This window comes from Salvelinus alpinus, chromosome 2 (genome assembly GCF_045679555.1).
Source record: "Salvelinus alpinus chromosome 2, SLU_Salpinus.1, whole genome shotgun sequence".
NCBI lineage: Eukaryota > Metazoa > Chordata > Actinopteri > Salmoniformes > Salmonidae > Salvelinus > Salvelinus alpinus.
In genome coordinates this window covers 100,785,798-100,813,763 of record NC_092087.1, presented here as the reverse complement: position 1 = coordinate 100,813,763, position 27,966 = coordinate 100,785,798, and the positions used below count along the sequence as shown (strand labels likewise).

The 27,966-nt window shown below is 42.1% G+C and overlaps 1 protein-coding gene across 1 annotated transcript; it reads left to right on the top strand.

Annotated features, from left to right (window-relative positions):
• Positions 1 to 634: 634 nt before the first annotated feature.
• LOC139542011 (zinc finger protein 721-like) lies at positions 635 to 27,966 on the top strand. The gene is made up of 7 exons (XM_071346992.1): positions 635 to 962; positions 10,138 to 10,352; positions 10,586 to 12,513; positions 16,683 to 16,853; positions 18,371 to 18,832; positions 23,799 to 24,003; positions 24,424 to 27,966. Exons 2-7 carry the CDS (start codon positions 10,154 to 10,156, stop codon positions 25,842 to 25,844), a joined length of 4,386 nt encoding a protein of 1,461 aa, XP_071203093.1. The 5' UTR covers positions 635 to 962; positions 10,138 to 10,153; the 3' UTR covers positions 25,845 to 27,966.

Here is a 27,966-nt window from a genome sequence, read left to right as displayed (position 1 = left end):
ATGTGGTTGTTCCATCTCCAACTGGAGCCAGGTATTCCAAATGAGGAGCCGAATCCACAACCAAAGGACAGAGACTGAAAGAGACTGTGGAACAGAGTCCTACTCTGAGATATTACATAGAGGCCAAACCAGAGACCATCTGTGAGGGATCCCCACAAAGATCACGGACATCCAAGCTAGTCAGGCCTCACAGACAAATTAAACTGCCACAGAAGTTAACAGATGTAATAATTATCCTGTACTGTAAGGGGTAAAGAAAACAAGCATAAACTGAAAAAATGACAAGTACAAAGGACTAATGTGAAGACTCTGAATGTTTGAATTATGTTGTGAAAAAGGTGCAACATGTTTTATTACAGTAAAATAATAAAAAAATTATAATACTGTTTTGTTTTTCTTAGAAGTAGGCTTAAAATGGAAAGTCCATTAGGAGAACAGGAATAAGACATTGAACATATTTCAGTTGTTTATTGGCAACACAACGGTTGCTATACAGGTAAAGAATGAGTGTTGTAGTTTATGTCAGAGGCCCAGCGTCATCCGGGTTAGGGTTTGGCCAAATGTCAGGTTGACATTAAAGTTCATGTCCAAGTAAAGGGGGAATGTCGTGTATTGATGTGACGTGCTGACATATGACGTCGCCACAGGAATGTGGGGTTTATTACACGGACAGTGACGGAGTAAAGACATGTTTAAGTTTACCTTCGAGTCTGGTTGATGTAATTCAGTATAATATCCTAATTTATCACACATTGTAAGTATACGATTGAACAAGAGAGGCCGGTAAAACATGCACAATGATCATGCTGATACGACGCTCACGAACACTTCCTGCCCCATCTCATAATCCAGACCAAATTCACTCGGAAAGTGGATACGTTTTTCCCGCTTGCTCTACGAGACCTCAACATTTTCTCAAGTTCTTTTCAGCCAAACAATTAGCTACAAGAAATCAGTTCCAGGTAACCTGTTGCTAATTTCTAACATTTAAAAAATGATGCTTGTAGCACGGTCTGTAAACCAACACATACCAGGATTAAACCGCACTGGTTGCCGCGGCCTGGTTTTGTTGTTAGCCATTAGCTAGCTAGCTACACATCTCCCGTCCAACCCGTTTGTGTAGCTAGCTAACATGCTAACTTTATTTCAGGGTCACGATTGAAGTATGGCATTCATTCCATAGTTAGCCAGCTGTCGTCTCATCGTGAGTAAAATGACTGTCCTGGGAAATTAGCTAGCTAGCTAACCGGCTGCTCATTGTTTAGCCACAGATAGGTTGGTTACAAAATATTTGGTTTAGCTATCTAGGTAGCTAGCTAGCCAAATTAGCTGGACTAACCGTTGCTAAACTACCCGGCTACAGGTTTATGCATACTGCTAACGCCTCGATCATACTGACAGTATTATTGCGTTTTGGTACTCCCGAATGGCGCAGCGGTCTATGGCACTGCATCTGTGCTAAAGGCGTCACTACAGACCCTGGTTCGAATCCAGGCTGTATCACAACCGGCCGTGATCGGGAGTCTTATAGGGTGTCGCACAATTGGCCCAGCATCATTAGGGTTTGGCCGGGGTAGGCCTTCATTGTAAATAATAATTTGTTCTTAACTGGCTTGCCTGGTTAAATAAAAGTATATTCCTTTCCAACAGGTCCGGTGTTTGCCTTGCAGCATTGCTTTGCAGAGGCAGTGCGTTCTGTTTGGTGATTATGTTGAATTTATTGAACCAATGCGTCTTGACAGAAATGGTAGCAGAATGTGAATGTTGAACTTTTGTTGCACACACATCCAGATGATGCTGTGTACCTTTTTGTGCAATAATGCTGTTGATGTGATCAAGGCATAACCCTTTTTCCATAATATTTTCAAGCAAATTAAGAAGGAATGTCGACATAAGAAGCTAAATTCGGTTTTCCATCATAATCAAATTTTATTTGTCACGTACACATGGTTAGCAGATGTTAATGCGAGTGTAGCGAAATGCTTGTGCTTCTAGTTCTGACAATGCAGTAATAACCAACGAGTAATCTAACCTAACAATTCCACAACTACTACCTTATACACACAAGTGTAAAGGGATAAAGAATATGTACATAAAGATATATGAATAAGTGATGGTACAGAACCGCATAGGCAAGATGCAGTAGATGGTATCGAGTACAGTATATACATATGAGATGAGTAATGTAGGGTATGTAAACATAAGTGGCATTGTTTAAAGTGGCTAGTGATACATTTTTGATCAATTCAATTAATGATACAGCTGTGAAGCAGGCAAGAATAACGAAGTACTTCTGGGTCATGGATCTTTTGGAATCCTCCAGAATAAGAGTCCCGTTATGTATACCAAACATTATGGAATCCTCCAGAATAAGAGTCCCGTCATGTATACCAAACATTATGGATATACTGAGAGGATGCATGTCTCTCCGCCCTAATAATGGGAGTGGTTGTCCACAAAGCTGTACGGTGGGCTGTCTAGCTCCCGCCCATCCTTTCTTTCAATTGGTGGGTACATCTCATTATTGTAATCCTTTAAAAAAATATTTGATGAGGGTTGTTGACATCAACCGCCTGTATTCATTGGAGCGATTGTATGCTACTACCATCTACTACCATCTCGGGACTACTCCAGTATAATGTCCTACTTATATCAGTACACTCGTAACTTAAACATTACGAAACATTACGAAACTTCTATTCGATCAAATAAACCTTGTCGCAAATAATATTTTTTGTTGTTGACCAAATTCGACACTCTCATTGACTTCCATACAAAACCCCGTTACTTCCTGCAACACAAACTCAAAAAAGTTTGGGGACATTGTAAAGTCCATGGAGAATAAGAGCAGCCGCCCACTGCACTGAGGATAGGAAACTCTGTCACCACCGATAAATCCACTATAATTGAGAATTTCAATAAGCATTTTTCTACGGCTGGCCATGCTTTCCACCTGGCTACCCCTACCCCGGTCAACAGCACTTCACCCCCCACAGCAACTCGCCCAAGCCTTCCCCATTTCTCCTTCTCCCAAATCCAGTCAGCTGATGTTCTGAAAGAGCTGCAAAATCTGGACCCCCACAAATCAGCCGGGCTAGACAATCTGGACCATTTCTTTCTAAAATTATCTGCCGAAATTGTTGCAACCCCTATTGCGAGCCTGTTCAACCTCTCTTTCGTGTCGTCTGAGATTCCCAAAGATTGGAAAGCAGCTGCGGTCATCCCCCTCTTCAGAGGGGGGGGGACACTCTTGACCCAAACTGCTACAGACCTATATCTATCCTACCCTGCCTTTCTAAGGTCTTCGAAAGCCAAGTCAACAAACATATTACCGACCATTTCGAATCCCACCGCACCTTCTCCGCTATGCAATCTGGTTTCAGAGCTGGTCACGGGTGCACCTCAGCCACGCTCAAGGTCCTAAACGATATCTTAACCGCCATCGATAAGAAACAATACTGTGCAGCCGTATTCATTGACCTGGCCAAGGCTTTCGACTCTGTCAATCACCACATCCTCATCGGCAGACTCAACAGCCTTGGTTTCTCAAATGATTGCCTCGCCTGGTTCACCAACTACTTCTCCGACAGAGTTCAGTGTGTCAAATCTGAGGGCCTGTTGTCCGGGCCTCTGGCAGTCTCTATGGGGGTGCCACAGGGTTCAATTCTTGGGCCGACTCTCTGTATACATCAATGATGTCGCTCTTGCTGCTGGTGAGTCTCTGATCCACCTCTACGCAGACGACACCATTCTGTATACTTCTGGCCCTTCTCTGGACATTGTGTTAACAACCCTCCAGACGAGCTTCAATGCCATACAACTCTCCTTCTGTGGCCTCCAACTGCTCTTAAATGCAAGTAAAACTAAATGCATGCTCTTCAACTGATCGCTGCCTGCACCTGCCCGCCCGTCCAGCATCACTACTCTGGACGGTTCTGACTTATATGTGGACAACTACAAATACCTAGGTGTCTGGTTAGACTGTAAACTCTCTTTCTAGACTCACATAAAACATCTCCAATCCAAAGTTAAATCTAGAATTGGCTTCCTATTTCGCAAACAAAGCATCCTTCACCCATCCTGCCAAACATACCCTCGTAAAACTGACCATCTTACCGATCCTCGACTTCGGCGATGTCATTTACAAAATAGCCTCAACAGCCTACTCAACAAATTGGATGCAGTCTATCACAGTGCCATCCGTTTTGTCACCAAAGCCCCATATACTACTCTCCACTGCGACCTGTACACTCTCGTTGGCTGGCCCTCGCTTCATACTCGTCGCCAAACCCACTGGCTCCAGGTCATCTACAAGACCCTGCTAGGTAAAGTCCCGCCTTATCTCTGCTCGCTGGTGACCATAGCAGCACCCACCCGTAGCACGCGTTCCAGCAGGTATATCTCACTTGTCACCCCCAAAGCCAATTCCTCCTTTGGCCGCCTCTCCTTCCAGTTCTCTGCTGCCATTGACTGGAACGAACTACAAAAATCTCTGAAACTGGAAACACTTATCTCCCTCACTAGCTTTAAGCACCAGCTGTCAGAGCAGCTCACAGATCACTGCACCTGTACCTAGCCCATCTATAAATAGCCCAAACCACTACCTCTTCCCCTACTGTATTTATTTATTTTGCTCCTTTGCACCCCAGTATTTCTACTTTGCACACTCATCTACTGTCAAATCTACCATTCCAGTGTTTTAATTGCTATATTGTATTTACTTCGCCACCATGGCCTATTTATTGCCTTTACCTCCCTTATCTCACCTCATTTGCTCACATTGTATATAGACTTATTTTTCTACTGTATTATTGACTGTATGTTTGTTTTACTCCATGTGTAACTCTGTGTTATATGTGTCGAACTGCTTTGCTTTATCTTGGCCAGGTCGCAGTTGTAAATGAGAACTTGTTCTCAACTTGCCTACCTGGTTAAATAAAATAAAAAAAGAAATTAAAAAACTTTGCCAAACAACTGGGGAAAAAACACCACCTGCTGGATGGATACAGATTTGCACCCTAGCTGGGCCTCTCTCTTCAACTTCCTCTCTGTGTATACTTTGTAAATTAATAATTAGTGCAGAATTATCCATGTATTTTATCCTTGTAATTATTCTTTGTTTGATAACAACTATTTCTATAAGATATTATGTGATTTATTTGTTTATTTCAATCCTAAATGGTCAACAATGTTGTTTGTGTGTGTACTCTTATCTTGTGTACGTTGTGCTGCAGTAAAAGGTCCATTCTACCCAGGAACACTTCTAGTTTCCAAGTCCACAGAGTTTACACCCCCAGGAGCGTCGCTGCTCATTTTGCGGCCCTTAAAGAGTGGCCAATCAGCTTAAATCCACTTGTTTGTCATATTGGACATAAATATTGCACCGTACATAATCGATTGTGTGTCTATAAAACCAGGGTCCAGCCTACTCACTAGAGTCTATAGCATACAAAACAGATGCGTTTGAACCAAAAATGTGCGGGTCCAATATGAAAAATCTACTTGGATTGGCTACTCTTTTAAGGGCTGCAAAATGAGCAGCGGCACTTCTCTGGGTGTAAACTCAGTGAACTCAGTGAACACATTGAACTCAGTGACAGTGTGAAGGGACAGTGACGGTGTGAAGGGACAGTGACGGTGTGAAGGGACAGTGTGAAGGGACAGTGAACTCAGTGAACACATTGAACTCAGTGACAGTGTGAAGACACAGTGAACACAGTGTGAACGGACAGTGAACACAGTGAACTCAGTGTGAACGGACGGTGACGGTGTTGGCAACAATAACAAGTAGCCGGAGTAGCTAATGCAAATACAGCTATTCAGGAAATTCATGAGCTGGAATATATCGCTAGCTCTGACTACGGTAGCAGATTACTAACTTGTTCCAGCTTGAAGATCATTAGTTTGATAACGGATACGAGAGAAGGGGACTAATGATTTGTTTCACAGTGACTCTAAAAGAAAACATTATTCTCTTTATGGAATAAAGAAGTTCCATGAAGAGAACTGAAAGTCATTGAAGACATGTTAACGCTTGAGTCTCTGATTTTTATTTCGATTTGAAACCCCCCAAAAATAACTATCTTCTTCTATTGACAATTTTATATCAGATCAGATGTTTTGTCACCGGTGTAGACTTTTACAGTGAAATGCTTACTTACGAGCCCAAGTTGCTGGATCGAATCCCCGAGCTGACGAGGTAAAAATCTGTCGTTCTGCCCCTGAGCAAGGCAATTTAACCCACTGTTCTACCGGGCGCCGAAGACGTGGATGTCGATTTATGGCAGCCCCCCGCACCTCTCTGATTCAGAGGGGTCGGGTTAAATGCAGAAGACACATTTCAGTTGAATGCATTCAGTTGTACAACTGACTAGGTATCCCCCTTTTCCCCTGTTTTGTCACAGGTGTAGACTTTACAGTGAAATGCTGACTGACGAGCCCTTTCCCAACAATGCAGAGTTAAAAAGGAAAATGAGAATAGTAAAACAATAAAAATACAAGGAGTAGCGTTACCAAGTCTGTCTGTGTGAGGTTACATGGACACTATTATTACTGTGGATAGTCAGATTAACATAATAGTTTGATTAAAAACGTGCTTCGCAAGAAGACCGATTCCTCTAATAATAATCCTGTTTCCATGGAAACATCTGAAATCCGGCTACCAGATGGCACTCTGATGAATGCAGAAGATTACTACTCAAAATGAATGTTCTACCACAGCGACCATGTTATTTTTATAAGCACATTTTGATTCCGAGTTCGGACATATAACATTTAGTTTTTTATTTCTAAGACACGTACATTCAGTTGTTTCCGAAACTCACTTCACTTGCACTTAACAGGGAGGCTCGTGCTGAGCACTTGTTGGCTACTTTTCCTTCACTCTGCAGTCCAGCTCATCCCAAACCATCTCAGTTGGGGTTGAGGTCGGGTGATTGTGGAAGCCAGGTCATCTGATGCAGCACTCCATCACTCTCCTTCTTGGTCAAATAGCCCATACACAGCCTGGAGGTGTGTTTTGGGTCATTGTCCTGTTGAAAAACAGATGATAGTCCCACTAAGCGCCAACCAGATGGGAAGGCGTATCGCTGCAGAATGCTGTGGTAGCCATGCTGGTTAACTGTGCGTTGAATTCTAAATAAATCCCAGACAGTGTCACCAGCAAAGCACCATCACACCTCCTCCTCCATGCGTCACTGTGAGAACCACACATGCGGAGATCATCCGTTCACCTACTCTGCGTGTCAAAGACACAGTGGTTGGAACCAAGAATTTGGACTCATCAGACCAAAGGACAGATTTCCACCGTTCTAATGTCCATTGCTCGTGTTTATTGGCCCAAGCAAGTCTCTTCTTATTGGTGTCCTTTAGCATGAAGGCCTGATTCACACAGTCTCCTTTGATCAGTTGAAGTTGAGTTGTGTCTGTTACTTGAACTCGGTGAAGCATTTATTTGGGCTGCAATCTGAGGTGCAGTTAACTCTAATGAACTTGTCCTCTGCAGCAGGGGTAACTCTGGGTCTTCCTTTCCTGTGGCGTTCCTCATGAGAGCTAGTTTCATCATAGCGCCTGATGGTTTTTGTGACTGCACTTGAAGAAACATTCAGAGTTCTAGAAATTTTCCGGATTGACTGACCTTCATGACTGTTGTTTCTCTTTACTTATTTGAGCTGTTCTTGCTATAATATGGACTTGGTATTTTACCAAACAGGGCTATCATCTGTATACCACCCACCTTGTCACAACACAACTGTTTGGCTCAAACGCATTAAGAAGGAAATAAATTCCACAAATGAACTTTTAACAAGGCACACCTGTTAATTGAAATGCATTCCAGGTGACTACCTCATGAGGCTGATTGAGAGAATGCCAAGAGTGTGCAAAGCTGTAATCAAGGCAAAGGGTGGCTACTTTGAAGAATCTCAAATATAAAATATATTTAGATTTGTTTGACACTTTTTTTGGTTACTACATGTTTCCATATGAGTTATTTCATAGTGTTGATGTCTTCACTATTATTCTACAATGTAGAATAAAGAAAGAAAAACCATTGAATGGGTAGGTGTGTCCAAACTTTTGACTGGTACTGTATGTACAGAGTGAAAGTGTGTGTGTGTGTTTTGTGTAGTATTTGTGAGGATGTAAGAGAATCAGTGCAACAAACAAAAGGGGGTCAATGCAAATAGTCCGGGTAGCCATTTGATTACCTGTTCAGCAGTCTGATGGCTTCGGGGTAGAAGCTGTTCAGCAGTCTGATGGCTTCGGGGTAGAAGCTGTTCAGCAGTCTGATGGCTTGGGGGTAGAAGCTGTTCAGCAGTCTAATGGCTTGGGGGTAGAAGATGTTCAGCAGTCTGATGGCTTGGGGGTAGAAGCTGTTCAGCAGTCTGATGACTTGGGGGTAGAAGCTGTTCAGCAGTCTGATGGCTTGGGGGTAGAAGCTGTTCAGCAGTCTGATGGCTTGGGGGTAGAAGCTGTTCAGCAGTCTGATGGCTTGGGGGTAGAAGCTGTTCAGCAGTCTGATGGCTTGGGGGTAGAAGCTGTTCAGCAGTCTAATGGCTTGGGTGTAGAAGCTGTTCAGCAGTCTAATGGCTTGGGGGTAGAAGCTGTTCAGCAGTCTGATGGCTTGTGGGTAGAAGCTGTTCAGCAGTCTGATGGCTTGGGGGTAGAAGCTGTTCAGCAGTCTGATGGCTTGGGGGTAGAAGCTGTTCAGCAGTCCGATGGCTTGGGGGTAGAAGCTGTTCAGCAGTCTGATGGCTTGGGGGTAGAAGCTGTTCAGCAGTCTGATGGCTTGTGGGTAGAAGCTGTTCAGCAGTCTGATGGCTTGGGGGTAGAAGCTGTCCCAGAGCCTTTTGGTGCCAAACTTGGTACTCTGGTACCGCTGGCCGTGCAGTAGATGACTTGGGTAGATGGAGTCTTTGACCATTTTTAGGTCCTTCCTCTGACGCCACCTGGTATAGAGGCCCTGGATGGCAGGGAGCTCGGCCCCAGTGATGTACTGGGGCCATACACACTACTGAAAGTGTCTTGCGGCCTGTGTTTTTGGACCATGATAGTTCCTTAGTGATGTGGAACACAGAGGAACTTGAGTCTCTCGACCCGCTCCACTACAGACCCGTCGATGTGAATGGGGGGCGTGCTCGGCCACTCCGTTTCCTGTAGTCCACTGTCAGCGCCTTTTTGTCTCGCTGACGTTGAAAATTATACAAAAACACATTTACTTGAAGAACAGTGCAGATATAAAGTTTAATAACAGTTTAACGGTTTGCTGTCATTGTTATCAAACGTTGTAGAATGTTCAGTGGAAATAGTCCTTGTGCATTTTTTTAATTTTTAATTTCACCTTTATTTATCAAGGTCGGCCAGTTGAGAACAAGTTCTCATTTACAACTGCGACCTGGCCAAGATAAAGCAAAGCAGTGTGACACAAACAACAACACAGAGTTGCACATGGAATAAACAAACATACAGTCAATAATACAATATAAAAAGTCTATATACAGTGTGTTCAAATGTGGTAGGATAAGGGAGGTAAGGCAATGAATAGGCCATAGTGGAGTTGTATGATTTGTTCAGTGGAAATAGTCCTTGTGCTCCATGGAGTTGTATGGTTTGTTTAACTTTGCATTCATTGGTTTTTCATACATTTTTAAAGTGACAACTCTGTGTCTCAGCATCACTCTGTTACCTTGGAATTGCCCCTAATTCTAACACACAGTGCTTGTGTTACCTGTTTGAATACTGAGGATGGGGTGGTAATTAGATATTAGTGATATGAATATCAACTGAATTTATTTTACCTTTATTTAACTAGGCAAGTCAGTTAAGAACAAATTCTTATTTTCAATGACGGCCTAGGAACAGTGAGTTAACTGCCTTGTTCAGGGGCAGAACGACCTACGTTTTACCTTGTCAGCTCGGGGATTCGATCTTGCAACGCTGTAACCACTAGGCTACCTGCCGCCCCTGTACTTATAGCCTAATCTGACTGGCTGTTGCCGTCTATCTTATATTTTTTTAGGGGTTCCTAGGGGATGTGTGGTTAACTAGCTTAGAAACATTTTTGTTGTCTTTTCTGGAGCTATACCATAATCTAAGTTTCTGAAAATCATCCTGAACTCTTTCGGTCTCCTCTTTTAGATCTATCCAGCCTACCATGTCTGAACCAGGTTCTGGTTGTGGTGTTCCAGCCCAGAGAAGCTCACAGCGGGGTCCAGAGTTGGTGTCAGTGACGCTGGGGGACTGCAGTCAAACAGTGGAACTCAATGTGATTGTCAAGGAGGAGGGCGAGGAGAGAGAAATCAATGAGGGGGAGGAGGAAGAGAGAGAGGAGGACAGGGACTCTGTTGACTCAGGTAAATTCAGGCTAAAATCCTCTTTGGTTCAGAGAGTTGAACAGCCCAAAATAGCCATTGATTTTCTGGTTCATTAAGAAATGTAAACATATGTTTTTGGTTGTTGAATAAAATGTTAATTCAGAATATTTAGGCAAGTTAGCTGGCTAACTCATTGATTCTGCTTTGTATTAAGCTAAAATACTTTGTTCCTCTGTCTGTTTTTTACCCTATATCTGTTCATATTCTTACAGGAGAGAGCCCCAACCCAGACTCAGTCAACGAGCCCAGTTCCACAGCATCAAGACTGCCTGGTTGTGGGAGTTACCCCTGTCCTCAATGTGGGAAGTGTTTCAGTCGAGCAGGAGACCTGAAGACTCATCAGAGGTCGCACAGTGGAGAGAAGCCTCACCAATGCTCTCTTTGTGGGAAGTGTTTCAGTCGAGCAGGAGGCCTGAAGACTCATCAGAGGTCGCACAGTGGAGAGAAGCCTGCCAGTACTTTCAATGTGATTATCAAAGAGGAGGAGGGTAACTGTACTCTCAATGTGATTGTCAAAGAGGAGGAGGATGAGAAGGAAAAGAGAGGAGTTGAGGAAGAGAAGGAAACTAGTGGTGTAGTTGACCCAGATACATCAAGACTTCGTGGTCGTTACCCCTGTCCTCAATGTGGAAAGAGTTTCAGTTCCTCAGGTAATCTAAAGAATCACCAGAGAGTTCACACTGGAGAGAAACCTTACCACTGCTCCCAATGTGGAAAGGGTTTCGGTCGAGCAGGAGGCCTGAAGAGTCATCAAAGATTGCACAGTGGAGAGAAGCCTCACCACTGCTCTCTTTGTGGAAAAGGTTTCAGTCGAGCAGGAGACCTGAAGACTCATCAGAGATCGCACAGTGGAGAGAAGCCTGCCAGTACTTTCAATGTGATTGTCAAAGAGGAGGAGGATGAAAAGGATATCGATGAGAAGGTAAAGAGCGAAGTTAAGGAAGAGCAGGAAACTAGTGGTGTAGTTGACCCAGATACATCAAGTCTATCTGCTCGTGGTCGTTTCCCCTGCCATCAGTGTGGGAAGAGTTTCCGTTCCTCAGGTAATCTAAAGAATCATCAAAGAGTACACACTCGAGAGAAACCATTTCACTGTGTCACATGTGGGAAGAGTTTCCGTGAAAAATTCAATCTCACGAGACATAAGAAGGTACATAGTGGGGAGAAGCCTTATCACTGCACCCAGTGTGGGAAAAGCTTCAATCGTTCTGGAAGTCTTAAGGAACACCAAAGAGTACATACAGGGGAGAAGCCTTACCACTGCTCTCTTTGTCGGAAGAGTTTTAGTCAGCCAGGAAACCTTAAGAAACACCAGAGAATACATACAGGGGAGAAGCCTTACCATTGCTCTCTGTGTGGAAATAGTTTTTGTTTCGCTGGAAACCTAAAGAATCATCTGAGATCACACTGTGGAAAGAAGCCTTACCACTGCTCTCAGTGTGGGGAGGGATTCCCTCAACTAAAAAGTCTTAAAAGCCATCAGAAAATGCATATTGGAGAGACACCTCCCTCTACTTTCAATGTGATTGTCAAAGAGGAGGATGGTGACTGTACTTTCAATATGATTGTCAAAGAGGAGGAGGATGGGAAGAAAATTGATGAGAAGGAAATGAGAGAAGTTGAAGAGGAGGACAATAGTGGTGTAGTTGACCCAGATACATCAAGACTGCCTGATCGTGGTCGTTACCCCTGTCCTCAATGTGGAAAGAGTTTCACTTCCTCAAGTAATCTTAAGAATCATCAAAGAGTACACACTGGAGAGAAACCTTTCCTCTGCTCACAATGTGGGAAGAGTTTCAGTGAAAAAGTCAACCTTAAGAGACACGAAAGAGTACATAGTGGAGAGAAGCCTTACCACTGCACCACATGTGGGAAGAGCTTCAATCATTCAGGAAGCCTTAGAGATCACCAGAGAATTCATACAGGGGAGAAACCTTACCACTGCTCACTGTGCGGAAATAATTTTCGTTTTGCTGGAGACCTAAAGAATCATCAGAGATCACACAGTGGAGAGAAGCCTTATCACTGCTCTCGGTGTGGAGAGGGATTCACTCAGCTAAGAAGCCTAAAAAGTCATGAGAGAATATCCATTGGAGGGAAGCCTTCCTGTGCTTTCAATGTGATTGTCCAAGAAGAGAAATAAGTTGAGGGAGAGGAGCGTGATGTGAAGTGAGGATACATAAGCAACTCTATAAGTATTGAAATTCACACCTATCCTTGCAATGGCGTCTTCTGTGACAACATGGTCATGGACAGCACCATTTTCGTCTTCTTTTATTTATATGACTGTATTGGAAGTTCACAAATGAACTCAACTTGAATACCATCACCACCACCACCACCTAATGTGCTGGAGAGTTTATTAATCTGACCTTTATTTTGACAGGGAGTCAATGCTGAGACCAAGGTCTCTTTTCCAGATGAGGCCTGTATAGCACCACAATACACATTAAACTACCAATTCATATACACATTAATATACAATAAACACATTCAACTACACATTCATAAACACAATATACACGGTGTTATACACAACAATACACGAAAAGTGAAACGCAATCATTTTAAAAAAAAGACACTTCTTTAGTAACAAGTCCCTAACAACCGTCTGAAAGGCCCTAGAGGCACCAATTCCTCCAATTTTAAAGTGCATTGTAGATCATTCGACACACGCAAGGCACAAGGGAACCAAATGCTGAACGCTACCGAACTCTATAGACACCAATGTAGTCTCTAGAGTTAACCAACCCTGTGAACGGGTTTGCTCTTTTATTAATAGTATCACCATAATTGAGAACCGGTAGAAAGGTTGACTACACAATCTGCTTCCTGCTGACTAGAGAGAGACTAGATCAGTTTCTGTAAAAAAAAAAATAACACTTCAAATCTTAGTTTCTTAACAAGCTCAGTCGTATGTTTAAAAAAAAAAATGTTAGCGTTATACCAAGGTCTTTGTATGCTGGGACTCGTTCGATTTATAAAACCATCCGATGAGTGAGGGAAGATGTAATCCAACTGAGACAATTAAGTATGAGTTTTAAAAATCAGTAAGGGCTTTCCTGCACAACTGTAAAATCCGACTGTAGCCTTGTCACAGCCAGGTCAGCAGTCGGGGTAATTCCGTAACGTAATAGTATCATCCGTATTTAGATGAGATCGAGACAAGATCATTAACAACTATAGTGGTTGCTGTAATAGTGCTATGCCCAGGCCTAAAGCCTTTACACGAGATCGATATACTGAACAATACGTTTTCCATTCGCACAAAAAATATGTGCACAAATTTGTTTACGTCCCTGTTATTGAGCAATTTTCTTTTGCCAAGATAATCCATCCAACTGACCGGTGTGTCATATCAAGAAGCTGATTAATAGCATGATCATTGACAAACCTTAGTCTAGTCATGGTAAAAACATGACGTCTGGCCTCCCGAGTGGCACAGCGGTCTAAGGCACTGCATCACAGTGGTGCGGCGTCATAATGACCTACTCATTGGTTGATGATGTCATCACATATGTTGATGTTGGGGTGGTGCTTTAGATGATGAATATGTAGTAGAATGTTTTTTTTAAATATATTTTTATTTGCTGTTAAAGTAACGTATGCCCATGTACATGACTAACATGTAAAACAGTAGCATAGTCTATAGAGGCCTGTATACTGGGGGCTGAGTCTATATATAGTATATACTGGGGGCTGAGTCTGTATATAGTATATACTGGGGGCTGAGTCTATATATAGTATATACTGGGGGCTGAGTCTATATATAGTATATACTGGGGGCTGAGTCTATATATAGTATATACTGGGGGCTGAGTCTATATATATTATATACTGGTATATACTAGGGGCTGAATTTCCAAAATGGTGCACTATTCCCTCTGTAGTGCACTAAATTTGACCATGGGCCCTATTCTGTAGTGCACTACGTTCGACCATGGGCCCTATCCTGTAGTGCACTACATTTGACCATGGGCGCTATTCTGTAGTGCCCTACAATTGACCATGGGCGCTATTCTGTAGTGAACTACATTTGACCATGGGCCCTATTCTGTAGTGAACTACATTTGACCATGGGCCCTATTCTGTAGTGAACTACATTTGTCCATGGGCCCTATGGGCTATTCTATTGAATACAAAATAAGTCCATAGACTCCAGTAGAATTCAGTTGTGGATATTTTTTATACATGATTAAACTCAGTAGAAGGGCTGGTTTGTATTGACATCAAGTCTATTGTTATGTCATGACCTGGATGGAACCTGTGTTTTTTTTTTAGAATATTGTTCTGTTCCGGAACAGTATAGATCCCTTTAGTTGTCAGTTCTGGTTCTGTTCCTTGAAATTCCGGTTTTCTTTTCTGTTCCCTGAACTGGTTCCAACCCCTTGTTTAGAATATTGTAAAGTATCCATTAATTAAATAATAAATTCTAACAAACTGTAATCTTCTTCTTCATTGAAATTGGATGATGTTGGTAGATTGTCTTTATCCATGAAAAGTCAGTATTGTATCATTGTGGTGATAAATCACAAGAATAAAAGATGCCATACACTCACTGCGTTGTTGGAATATTATAAACTGGCTGGTTCGAGCCCTGAATGCTGATTGGCTGACAGCCGTTGGTATATCAGACAGTATGACAAAACATGTATTTTTACTGCTCTAATTACATTGGTAACCAGTTTATTACAGCAGTAAGGCACCTCGGGGGTTTGTGGTATATGGCCAATATACCACCGCTAAGGGCTGTATCCAGGCAGTCCGCTTTCCGTTGTGCTTAACAGCCCTTAGCCGTGGTATATTGGCCATATACCACACCCCCTCTGGCCTTATTGCTTAAATATAAGAGGCTACTCTGGTGAATGTTTGATGAATGGAGAGTGGATTATCTACTTTACACACAATCTCTGCTCTACTTGTTCAGCTTCCCAGAGAAGAGGCTACACCGGAGAATGTTTGTGAAGAATAAAGAGTGGTGCTCGTTTAAAGTTAGACCAAAACTGAATCAATGTAGGATCATAGGCTGAGTTTACACAGGCAGCCAAGATCTGATGTGAAAAAATGTCATGTGATTGGTAAAAAGACCAATGAATGGAGAAAAAACCCTAAATTGGGCTGCCTGTGTAAATGCAGCCATAATGACAGTATTCTACATTTGTGCTCATCCTCCTTTCACATTTCTCAACATGAAATAAAATATATAATTCTTCAAGTCATAGATCTTGAGTTATGTACAGTATTATTTTGAAGTAGCCTACAGTGTTGTGAATGATGTACAGTGTAATTTTGAAGTGTTGTGAATTATGTACAGTGAATTAATTTTAGAGCATATGGCGTTACAGAACTAGCCTGTCTTTTGTTTCAATAAAAGCACGCGGCCTATTGCCCATAGTGGCTCGCGTTGTTGAGTTTTGACGGCATGAGAGAAAAATGCGATCATTCACAAAATCATTCAAATCAATCTCATTTGCCAACATAAATAACAGTTAAAGACCGTTCGAAACACTTTCCACATGTTTTATACGAAAGTGGTTGGGAAATTGTTTTTCACTCCGTGCAACGTTGTGCTGGAACACGATAGAAAGTCGACAATCAACAGTCAATTCGAATCAGCAAAGTATATGAGAATGTCAGAACAGTTCCCACAGCAGCGGCAGATCACCATGACTACAGTGGTAGCAGGGAAGACTGGCAAGCGCTGAAAGAATCAAGGTGAGTGGCGTTTTACTCAAACTTTTACTCCGCTAACCTTGGCTTAGTAGGGTGGTCGGCACTCTGCTCTCCCCAGTCTGTCTATGGAGAGCGCTGCTCAAAGCGCTGAGTGCAATTTGTCCGTTATGCCGTATTAAACTTAATACGTATGACGAAAGCAAATCTTACTGGATTTAAACAGAAATGGTAATATTGCTTTAAAAGTACATATCAACCACAATACTCTATTTTTACATTTTCTGTTCTTCATCTCCCTTACGACCCTTTCAGGAAAAAAATCACAATCAAGTATTTTGAAGACAACAAAAATCGATGCTCAAGTTGAAAGCGATTGATCAGCTTTGAATATATTTGTTTTGTTTGAGGGAGAATGTGAGTGTGAATGGGAGGTGCATCTTGTGTTGATAGCAAGCCCCAAGGCTGATGGAGAGGTGTGTGTGAGTGGAATGTGTGAGTGGATATATTTTATCTAATTAATTGGTGCAATTGTTATTTTTCAGATTTGTGAATATTGGGATTTGTAAAGATTGGGTACACACTTGCACAGCAGTCAACATGCCACTTTCCAAAAGTGATCACCCCTCAATGAGGCAGTGTCTGAAGGAGAAAGTCATCAATGGAGGTGCCATCCCTGGATACCAACAGCTACAGGAAAAGTACTTGGGAGATGTCTACCTGAAGGTGAAGGAAGAACTCAAGCAACACCTTGCAGGGAAGCCAGTGGCAGTCATCTTTGATGAAACTCCAGATGTTGAAGGAAGATGTGTACTTGACATCCTCATGGCACCACTTGAAAAGGATACCTCGGAGAGAATGATTGGATACCTCGGAGAGAATGATTGGATACCTCGGAGAGAATGATTGGCTTCCTCGGGGAGACAGTGTTTCTGGAGCAGTGCAACCATTCAACAGTTTCCATGGCGGTGGTGAAATGTCTACAAGACTACAATATCTCCAATGATGACGTCTTTGTCTTTGACACAGAGAATGCTGCGTACACGAAGAAAGCCTACAGAGCTGCACTTCAGTCATTGTTCTCCAACTCCCTGCACATAACATGCATGGCTCACATCATGAATCTGCTAGGGAGTGTTTTCCACAAACATTTTGATCAGTTGACACATTCATGCTAAGTTTTTTTCGCAGATGTTATACCAGACAGGGGCATGCAAAATAAGATACCTTACCTTCCTCGCCAACAAACTGGCAGGACGGAAGAGAGCGACTATGGCTCCCAATTCATGTGCAACACGCTGGAACTCATCAGTGCAGTACCACTCAGAGCAGTATGGCTTCTACAATGGGCCCATGCTGTGTTGTCATGTGTTGCTGCATTGCTGCATTGCTGTGTTGTCATGTGTTGCTGCCATGCTGTGTTGTCATGTGTTGCTGCCATGCTGTGTTGTCATGTGTTGCTGCCATGCTGTGTTGTCATGTGTTGCTGCCATGCTGTGTTGTCATGTGTTGCAGACATGCTGTGTTGTCATGTGTTGCTGCCATGCTGTGTTGTCATGTGTTGCTGCCATGCTGTGTTGTCATGTGTTGCTGCCATGCTGTGTTGTCATGTGTTACTGCCATGCTGTGTTGTCATGTGTTGCTGCCATGCTGTGTTGTCATGTGTTGCTGCCATGCTGTGTTGTCATGTGTTGCTGCCATGCTGTGTTGTCATGTGTTGCAGACATGCTGTGTTGTCATGCTGTGTTGTCATGTGTTACTGCCATGCTGTGTTGTCATGTGTTGCTGCCATGCTGTGTTGTCATGTGTTGCTGCCATGCTGTGTTGTCATGTGTTGCTGCCATGCTGTGTTGTCATGTGTTGCTGCAATGCTGTGTTGTCATGTGTTGCTGCCATGCTGTGTTGTCATGTGTTGCTGTCATGCTGTGTTGTCATGTGTTGCAACCATGCTGTGTTGTCATGTGCTGCTGCCATGCTGTGTTGTTGTCTTAGATCTCTCTTTGTGTAGTGTTGTCTCTATTGTCATGATGTGTGTTTTGTCCTATATTTTAATTTAATTAATTTTTATTTTTAATCACAGCCCCCGTCCCGTCCCCGCAGGAGGCCTTTTGCCTTTTGGTAGGCCGTCATTGTAAATAAGAATTTGTTCTAAACTGACTTGCCTCGTTAAATAAATACAGATGGAAATACAGGTATGATTTAAATCTACATGCATTCTACAATTGCTTAAGTCATTGTCATATCATTGTAATTATGCCGTGATGTCATTTTATATTTCATAGTCATATTTCCTATGTTCCTCTTTTTTTATTCTGTGTCATTCACAGATGTGTGGCCAAAGTGCACCGCAGTCTGTAGAGAAACTCCACGAGATGCTACAAGACCACGAGCTGCTCCAAGACCACGAGATGCTACAAGACCACGAGATGCTACAAGACCACGAGATGCTACAAGACCACGAGCTGCTACAAGACCACGAGCTGCTACAAGACCACGAGCTGCTACAAGACCACAAGATGCTACAAGACCACGACCTGCTACAAGACCACGACCTGCTACAAGACCACGAGATGCTACAAGACCAGGAGATGCTACAAGACCACGAGATGCTACAAGACCATGAGATGCTACAAGACCACGAGATGCTACAAGACCACGAGATGCTACAAGACCACGAGCTGCTACAAGACCACGAGCTGGTTCAGTTGCTGCAGATTCAGCTGAACATCATGGCAGACAAGTGCAAAGTCATTCAGCAGCTTCTCCACATCTTCCAGAGCAGACGCCCCGTGACGACAAGATCTTTCAGTATTGAGAGGACTTGCAGATGAATATTGTAGCAAACAAATAACTACAGAATGAGGCTTATTTACACTACTTTAACCCAGTTGACGACTTTGAACTTTGCTGTGAAAACAAAATATGTTGAGCACTGTTGAAGAGGCATACAGCAATGCAGAGGGGAAAAACGTACAAAGTACATGTGAGATGGACAGCCTGCCATGGAGTTCCTCCAAGAAGTTAGGGTGTTTTGATCAACGTCACATTGTGTTTATGGTTGACAGAGTGTCCAGCTACAAGGCTCTTCCAGGCTTCAGTAAGGTACCACGAGATGAACTGGATGCCTTCTTGACCAATGTAGGACCAGCAGCACTAAGAGCCACAGTGAGATGGGGTTGTAGATTTGGATATCTTCTGGGATGGTCTTCAAGAGAGACTTCCTGTGCTCAGCACCCTGGCCAAACGCCCCAAACATGCAGTCTCAAACTCGGCTGATGCTGAGCGAAGCAACAGTGTCTACAAACTTGTGTTGTCAAACCGTAGGCGATCAACCTCTAACAACCTACGAGCCTTGGTCTTCATGTACCACAACCAACGACTCCGCAGTGGAGCAATTGATATGGAGGAGGATCAATCAAGCAATCAAATGTATTTAAAGAGCCCTTACATCAGCTGATACCACAAAGTGCTGTACAGAATCCCAGCCTAAAACCCCAAACAGCAAGCAATGCAGGTGCAGGCTAGGAAAAACTCCCTAGAAAGGCCAGAACCTAGGAAGAAACCTAGAGAGGAACCAGGCTATGAGGGGTGGCCAGTCCTCTTCTGGCTGTGGGATTGTAACATAGTTATAGTTAGTTATAATAGCTGTGTTTGTGTTCAAAAAAGCACTTTGTCTCTAATTGTTTTCATGGAAGATGAACTTGAGATATAATATGTATTAAATGCAGATTTGTAAGTCGCTCTGGATAAGAGCGTCTGCTAAATGACTTAAATGTAAATGTAAATGTAATTGGACCCCAGGTGTTTCTTTTGTCCTAGTTTAATATGTTTTAGTACCTACAGATTATGGGGGCATTTTTTTATGTTGGAACTCTGAGCTAGCTTCCATCCCATTTTTTGTTCAGAAAAAGAGCTGTTTGTTCAGGAAGATTTGAGCACTTTCAATGTTTCTAATTGTTTTAGTATTATGTATTCTGCTTAAAATCTTCCTAAAACTGAGCACATATGACTTTTTATTGCTTTATATGAAATTAACATGAGAAAAATAACATTGCAAAATGTATCTCAGAATTTCCAAAAAGCTTCCACTAAATCAAACATTTTCAGAAGTAGAAATCAGAAAAGAATGTCGCGAAATCCTGTATTATGTTGGTAGATTGTCTTTATTGATGTCAGTATAGTCACTTTAAATACATTAAATAATGCTACTTTAATGTTTACATATCTTACATTACTCATCTCATATATGTATATACTGTATTTTATACAATCTATTGCATCTTGCCTATGCCTCTCGGTCATCACTCATCCATATATTTATATGTACATATTCTTATTCCATCCCTTTAAATTTGTGTGTATTGGGTAGTTGTTGTGGAATTGTTAGATTACTTGATATATTACCGCACTGTCGGAACTAGAAGTGCAAGCATTTCGCTACACTCGCATTAACATCTGCTAACCATGTGTGACCCATACAATGGATTTGATAGTAACATGAAGATAAAGGATAACAGATGCTGTACAGTGTACACTGTTGTAATAATATAACATCCCACTGCTGATATAAATATAATGATAGCTGTCTTGTTTTGGTTGAGAAATCTATTTGCGTTTGTTTTGCCTGACTTCTTTCCGTCAAAGGTCAGTAAAACATGCACAATGACTACGCTGATAAGACGCTCACGAACATTTCCTGCGGTATCTCATAATCCAAACTCACTCGGAAAGTGGATACGTTTTTCCCGCTTGCTCTACGAGACCTCACCATTTCCTAAAGTTATTTTCAGCCAAACAATTAGCTACAGGAAATCAGTTCCAGGTAACCTATTGCTAATTATTATGATTTGTTTTAATGATGCTTGTAGCACGGTCTGTAAACCAACGCATTCAATGATGAAACGGAAGTTATTGCCGCGGCCTGGCTTTGTTGTTATCCTAGCTAGCTAGCAAAACATCTCCCGTCCAAAACACCGTTAGCTAGCTAGCAAAACATCTCCCGTCCAACCCGTTTGTGTAGCTAGCTAGCTAACATGCTAACTTTATTTCAGGGTCACGGTTGAAGTGTAACTTTAATTTCATAGTTAGCCAGCTGTCGTGTCATCGTGCGTAAAATGACTGTTGCGAGGAATTAGCTAACCGGCTGCTCCTTGTTTAGCCACAGAGGCCTTTTGGTAGGCCGTCATTGCAGATAAGAATTTGTTGTTAACTGATTTGCCTAGTTAAATAAATAAAACAGATGTTTTGTTTAGCTATTTAGGTAACCAGCTAGCAAAATTAGCAGGACTAACCGTTGCTAAACTAACGTTAACAGGTGTTGTGCCGAAAATCACCCCCCTGCCAGAATTCAGCCCCCCCCTAATGCGTGAACGCGCACGCACGCAATTCTACATGTTCTTGCCTGCGGAAAAGAAAATAGCCTTGCCGAAATCCCCCTTCTAATTTCAAGCACAGTGTCCCATTGGAAATGAATGAATGTACTTCTGGTTGTACCAAAATACGATGATACTTTTGGTGTGATCAAGATGTTGGTGTGATCACTTTTTCAAGCAAATTAAGAAGGAACATCGACATAAGAAGCAAAATTCCATCAAAATAATAAAATACAGTTGTGAAACAGGCAAGAATAAGGAAGTACTTCCGGGTCAAGGATCTTTTGGAATCCTTCAGAATAAGAGTCCCGTCATGGATATATGGATATACTGACAAGATGCATGTCTCTCCGCCCTAATAATGGGAGTAGTTGTCCACAAAGTGGCACGGTTGGCTGTCTAGCTCCCCCCTATCCTTTCTTTGAATTGGTCGATACATCTCATTATTGTAATCCTTTTTTGAATATTTGATGAGGGTTGTTGACGCCAACCGCCTGTATTCAATGGAGCGAGATGGATCAAATCAAATGTTATTGGTCACATGCACATGGTTAGCAAATGTTAATGCCAGTGTAGCAAAATGATTGTGCTTGTAGTTCCGACAGTGCAGTAATATCTAACAAGTAATCTAACAATTCCATAACAACTACCCAATACACATAAATCTAAAATCTAAGTAAAGAAATGGAATAAGAATATATGCATATAAAGATATGGTAAAGTCTGTATGTAGGGAGCAGCCTCTCTGTGTTAGTGATGTTTATTAGACTGATGGCCTTGAGATAGAAGCTATTTTTCAGTCTCTCGGTCCCAACTTTGATGCACCTGTACTGACCTCGCCTTCTGGATGGTAGCGGGGTGAACAAGCAGTGGCTTGGGTGGTTGTTGTCCTTGATTATCTTTTTGGCCTTCCTGTGACATCGGGTGCGGCAGGTGTCCTGGAGGGCTGGTAGTTTGCCCCCACGATGATGCGTTGTGCAGACCACACCACCCTCTGGAGAGCCCTAGCGTCATGCCGTGAACATGCATGGCCATCTCGAGACAATGTTTTTTCTAAAAGTTGTGTGTCACGCATGTCACGTGTTCTACTTATATCAGTACATTCGTAACCACTTAAGGATGACACAACTTCTATTCGATCAAGTAACCTTGTGTAGAAAATAAGCCATAACTTTTTTTGTTGACCAAAATCGACACTCTCATTGACCTCCATACAAAACTCCCTGCTTGGTGGGCGAAACAACGAGAAAACGCCATCTGTTGGAGGGAGACAGATTTGCAGCTGAGTTGAGCCTCTCTCTTCCTCTTCCTCTCTGTGTTTTCTTTGTAAATAAAAGTATTTCTATAAGATATTATGTGATTTATTTGTTTATTTTTTCCAGACTAAATGGTCAACAATGTGTTCTGTGTGTAGTCCTATTAATTATTGTCCACAATTAACAATATCTTTTATACTAGTTATCATACAAAGAATAATTAAAATATTTATATAAAATATTATTTATTTGTACATTTTTTCAAGTCTAAATGGTCAACAATGTGTGTCCTCCTATAATTTATTGCACCATACACAATTATGCACGTTGTGCTGCAGTATCCATTCTACCCAGGAACATTTCTAGTTTCCAAGTCCAATGAGTTTACACCCACAGGAGCGTCTCTTTTTTCGTAATTGAATCGCAATTAGATATCTTGAAATTGGGGACAAAAAGGAGGTAAAATACACACACAAAAAACAATTCTAAACTACTTTTAACAATTTCCACTGAAGATTATACAAAAACAGTGCAGATTGACAGTTTTTGCTGTTTGGTGCTGTCATTGTTACCAAACTTTGTAGAATTTGGAAAGTGGAAATTGTTCAAATTAGTCCTTGTGCAAAGAGTTGTATGGTTTGTTCAGTGGAAATAGTCCTTGTGCTCCATGGAGTTGTATGGTTTGTTTAACTCTGTATTCATTGGTTTTTCATACATTTTAAAGTGACAACTCTGTGTCTACATCACTCTGTTACCTTGGAATTGCCCCTAATTCTAACACAAGAAGATGCTTGTCTTGCCTAATAGCCTATAGGCGAATGTTTGAATAGGCTCCTGAGGATGGGGTGGTAATTTCAATCACTGAGTGTATCAGATATTAGTAATGAATTTTAACTGAATATGCTTGTACTCAACAGCCAGTGTTTTTCTTCACTTATGGCCTAATCTGACTGACTGTTGTCGTCAATCCTATATTTATTTTATGGAAAAAGGTTTCCTGCTGGACGGGATGCGTGGTCAGCTAGCTTAGATACATTTTTGTTGTCTTTTCTGGAGCTATACCACGACATAGGTTTGTGAAAATCACCCTGAACTCGTTGGGTCTCCTCTTTTAGATCCACCTCTAGCCTACCATGTCTGAACCGGGTTCTGGTTGTGGTGTTCCAGCCCAGAGAAGCCCACAGCGGGGTCCAGAGTTGGTGTCAGTGACGCTGGGGGACTGCAGTCAAACAGTGGAACTCAATGTGATTGTCAAGGAGGAGGGCGAGGAGAGAGAAATCAATGAGGGGGAGGAGGAAGAGAGAGAGGTGGACAGGGACTCTGTTGACTCAGGTAAATTCAGGCTAAAATCCTCTTTGGTTCAGAGAGTTGAACAGCCCAAAATAGCCATTGATTTTCTGGTTCATTAAGAAATGTAAATATATGTTTATGGTTGTTGAATAAAATATTAATTCAGAATATTTAGGCAAGTTAGCTGGCAAACTCATTGATTCTGCTTTGTAGTATAACCCTCAGCAGTCTGATGGCTTGTAAGAGGGAAGGCGAGTGCCCCCCAAAAATGGCTACTGACCATTGCGCAATGCATTGTAATTTGACAATGGCGGCATTATCTATGTGCAATGCAACAAGCCCCTTACAAAAGTATTTATTTCAATACAGTGTTAATCCTAATTAATGTTGAATCCTGCATTAAGCTAAAATACTTTGTTCCTCGTTCTGCTTTTTACCCTATATCTGTTCATATTCTTACAGGAGAGAGCCCCAACCCAGACTCAGTCAACAAGCCCAGTTACACAGCATCAATACTACCTGGTTGTGGGAGTTACCCCTGTCCTCAATGTGGAAAGTGTTTCAGTCGAGCAGGAGACCTGAAGACTCATCAGAGGTCGCACAGTGGAGAGAAGCCTGCCAGTACTTTCAATGTGATTGTCAAAGAGGAGGAGGATGAAAAGGATATCGATGAGAAGGTAAAGAGCGAAGTTAAGGAAGAGCAGGAAACTAGTGGTGTAGTTGACCCAGATACATCAAGACTATCTGCTCGTGGTCGTTTCCCCTGCCATCAGTGTGGGAAGAGTTTCCGTTCCTCAGGTAATCTAAAGAATCATCAAAGAGTACACACTCCAGAGAAACCATTTCACTGTGCCACATGTGGGAAGAGTTTCCGTGAAAAATTCAACCTCACGGGACATGAGAAGGTGCATAGTGGGGAGAAGCCTTACCACTGCATCCAGTGTGGGAAAAGCTTCAATCGTTCTGGAAGTCTTAAGGAACATCAAAGAGTACATACAGGGGAGAAGCCTTACCGTTGCTTTCTTTGTCAGAAGAGTTTTAGTCAGCCAGGAAATCTTAAGAAACATCAGAGAATACATACAGGGGAGAAGCCTTACCGTTGCTTTCTGTGCGGAAATAGTTTTGGTTTCGCTGGAAACCTAAAGAATCATCAGAGAGCACACTGTGGAGAGAAGCCTTACCACTGCTCTCAGTGTGGTGAGGGATTCCCTGAACTAAAAAGTCTTAAAAGCCATCAGAAAATACATATTGGAGAGACGCCTGCCTCTACTTTCAATGTGATTGTCAAAGAGGAGAAGGATGAGAAGAAAATTGGTGAGAAGGAAATGAGGGAAGTTGAAGAGGAGGACAATAGTGGTGTAGTTGACCCAGATACGTCAAGACTGCCTGATCGTTACATCTGTCCTCAATGTGGAAAGAGTTTCAGTACCTCAAGTAATCTTAAGAATCATCAAAGAGTACACACTGGAGAGAAACCTTTCCTCTGCTCCCAATGTGGGAGGAGTTTCAGTGAGAAAGTAAACCTTAAGAGACACGAAAGAGTACATAGTGGAGAGAAGCCTTACCACTGCACCACATGTAGGAAGAGCTTCAATCATTCAGGAAGTCTTACAAATCACCAGAGAATTCATACAGGGGAGAAACCTTACCACTGCTCACTGTGCGGAAATAATTTTCGCTTTGCTGGAGACCTAAAGAATCATCAGAGATCACACAGTGGAGAGAAGCCTTACCAGTGCTCTCAGTGTGGAGAGGGATTCACTCAGCTAAGAAGTCTAAAAAGTCATGAGAGAATATCCATTGGAGGGAAGCCTGCCTGTGCTTTCAATGTGATTGTCCAAGAAGAGAAAGAAGTTGAGGGAGAGGTGCGTGATGTGAAATGAAGGTGAAGTGAGGATCATAAGCTAACTCTTTAGGTATTGAAATTCACACCTAACCTTGCAATTGTGTCTTTTGTGACAACATGGTCATGGGCAGCACCATTTAGGGCTATCTTCATCTTCTTTTACTTTTATGAGTGTATTGGAAGTTCACAAATAGGCCTGTATACTGGAGCTGAGTCTATATATGCCTGTATACTGGGGCTGAGTCTATATAGTCCTGTATACTGGGGCTGAGTCTATATAGGCCTTTATACTGAGGCTGAGTCTATATAGGCCTGTATACTGGGGCTGAGTCTATATAGGCCTGTATACTGGGGCTGAGTCTATATAGGCCTGTATACTGGGGCTGGGTCTATATAGGCCTGTATACTGAGGCTGAGTCTATATAGGCCTGTATACTGGGGCTGAGTCTGTTTATAGTATATACTGGGGCAGAGTCTATATAGGCCTGTATACTGGGGCTGAGTCTATATAGGCCTGTATACTGGGGCTGAGTCTATATAGGCCTGTATACTGGGGCTGAGTCTATATAGGCCTGTATACTGGGGCTGAGTCTATATAGGCCTTTATACTGAGGCTGAGTCTATATAGGCCTGTATACTGGGCTGAGTCTGTATATAGTATATACTGGGGCAGAGTCTATATATAGTATATACTGGGGAAGAGTCTGTATATAGTATATACTGGGGGCTGAGTCTATATATAGTATATACTGGGGAAGAGTCTGTATATAGTATATACTGGGGGCTGAGTCTATATATAGTATATACTGGGGAAGAGTCTGTATATAGTATATACTGGGGGCTGAGTCTATATAGTATATACTGGGGAAGAGTCTGTATATAGTATATACTGGGGCTGAGTCTGTATATAGTATATACTGGGGAAGAGTCTGTATATAGTATATACTGGGGGCTGAGTCTATATATAGTATATACTGGGGAAGAGTCTGTATATAGTATATACTGGGGCTGAGTATCCCAAAAGGAGTGTCCCAAATGGCGCCCTATTCCCTCTGTTGTGCACTACATTTGACCATGGGCCCTATTCTGTAGTGCACTACATTTGACCATGGGCCCTATTCTGTAGTGCACTGCATTTGACCATGGGCCCTATTCTGTAGTGCACTGCATTTGACCATGGGCCCTATTCTGTAGTGCACTACATTTGACTATGGGCTATTCTATTGAATACAAAATAAGTCCATAGACTCCAGTAGAATTCAGTTGTGGATATTTTTTATACATGATTAAACTCAGTAGAAGGGCTGGTTTGTATTGACATCAAGTCTATTGTTATGTCATGACCTGGATGGAACCTGTGTTTTTTTTTTTGAATATTGTTCTGTTCCGGAACAGTATAGATCCCTTTTGTTGTCAGTTCTGGTTCTGTTCCTTGAAATTTCGGTTTTCTTTTCTGTTCCCTGAACTGGTTCCAACCCCTTGTTTAGAATATTGTAAAGTATCCATTATTTAAATAATAAATCCTAACAAATTGTAATATTCTTCTTCATTTAAGGTGGATGATGTTGGTAGATTGTCTTTATCCATGAAAAGTCAGTATTGTATCATGGTGATGATAAATCACAAGAATAAAAGATGCCATACATTAATCGTTGGAATAATATAACATCATACTGCAGGCCTGTGTGGGATTATCTACTTTACGCACAGTCTCTTCTCTACTCGTTCATCTGCCCAGAGAAGAGGTTACACCGGAGAATGTGTGTGAAGAATAAAGAGTGGTGCTCGTTTAATAAAGTTACACCAAAACTGAATCAATGTAGGCTGAGTTTACACAGGCAGCCAAGATCTGATGGGAAAAAATGTCATGTGATTGGTAAAAAGACCAATGAATGGAGAAAAATAAACTCATTTGGGCTGCCTGTGTAAATGCAGCCATAATGACAGTATTTTACATTTGTTCTCACCCTCCTTTCACATTTCTCAACGTGAATTAAAACATATCTAGTTCTTCAAGTCTTAGATCTTGAGTTATGTACAGTGTTATTTTGAAGTAGCCTACGGCGTTGTGAATGATGTACAGTGAATGAATTTTAGAGCATATGGTGTTAAAGAACTAGCCTGTCTTTTGTTTTAATAAAAGCACGTGGCCTATTGCC

Bases quoted from the DNA above. Each gene is read 5' to 3' on its own strand.
- LOC139542011 (XM_071346992.1), top strand. From the start codon at position 10,154: ATGTCTGAACCAGGTTCTGGTTGTGGTGTTCCAGCCCAGAGAAGCTCA. The intron at 12,514-16,682 runs TAAGTTGAGGGA...TCAATGAGGCAG, and splicing joins TGATTGTCCAAGAAGAGAAA to TGTCTGAAGGAGAAAGTCAT. The intron at 16,854-18,370 runs GTACTTGACATC...TGTCATTCACAG, and splicing joins CAGATGTTGAAGGAAGATGT to ATGTGTGGCCAAAGTGCACC.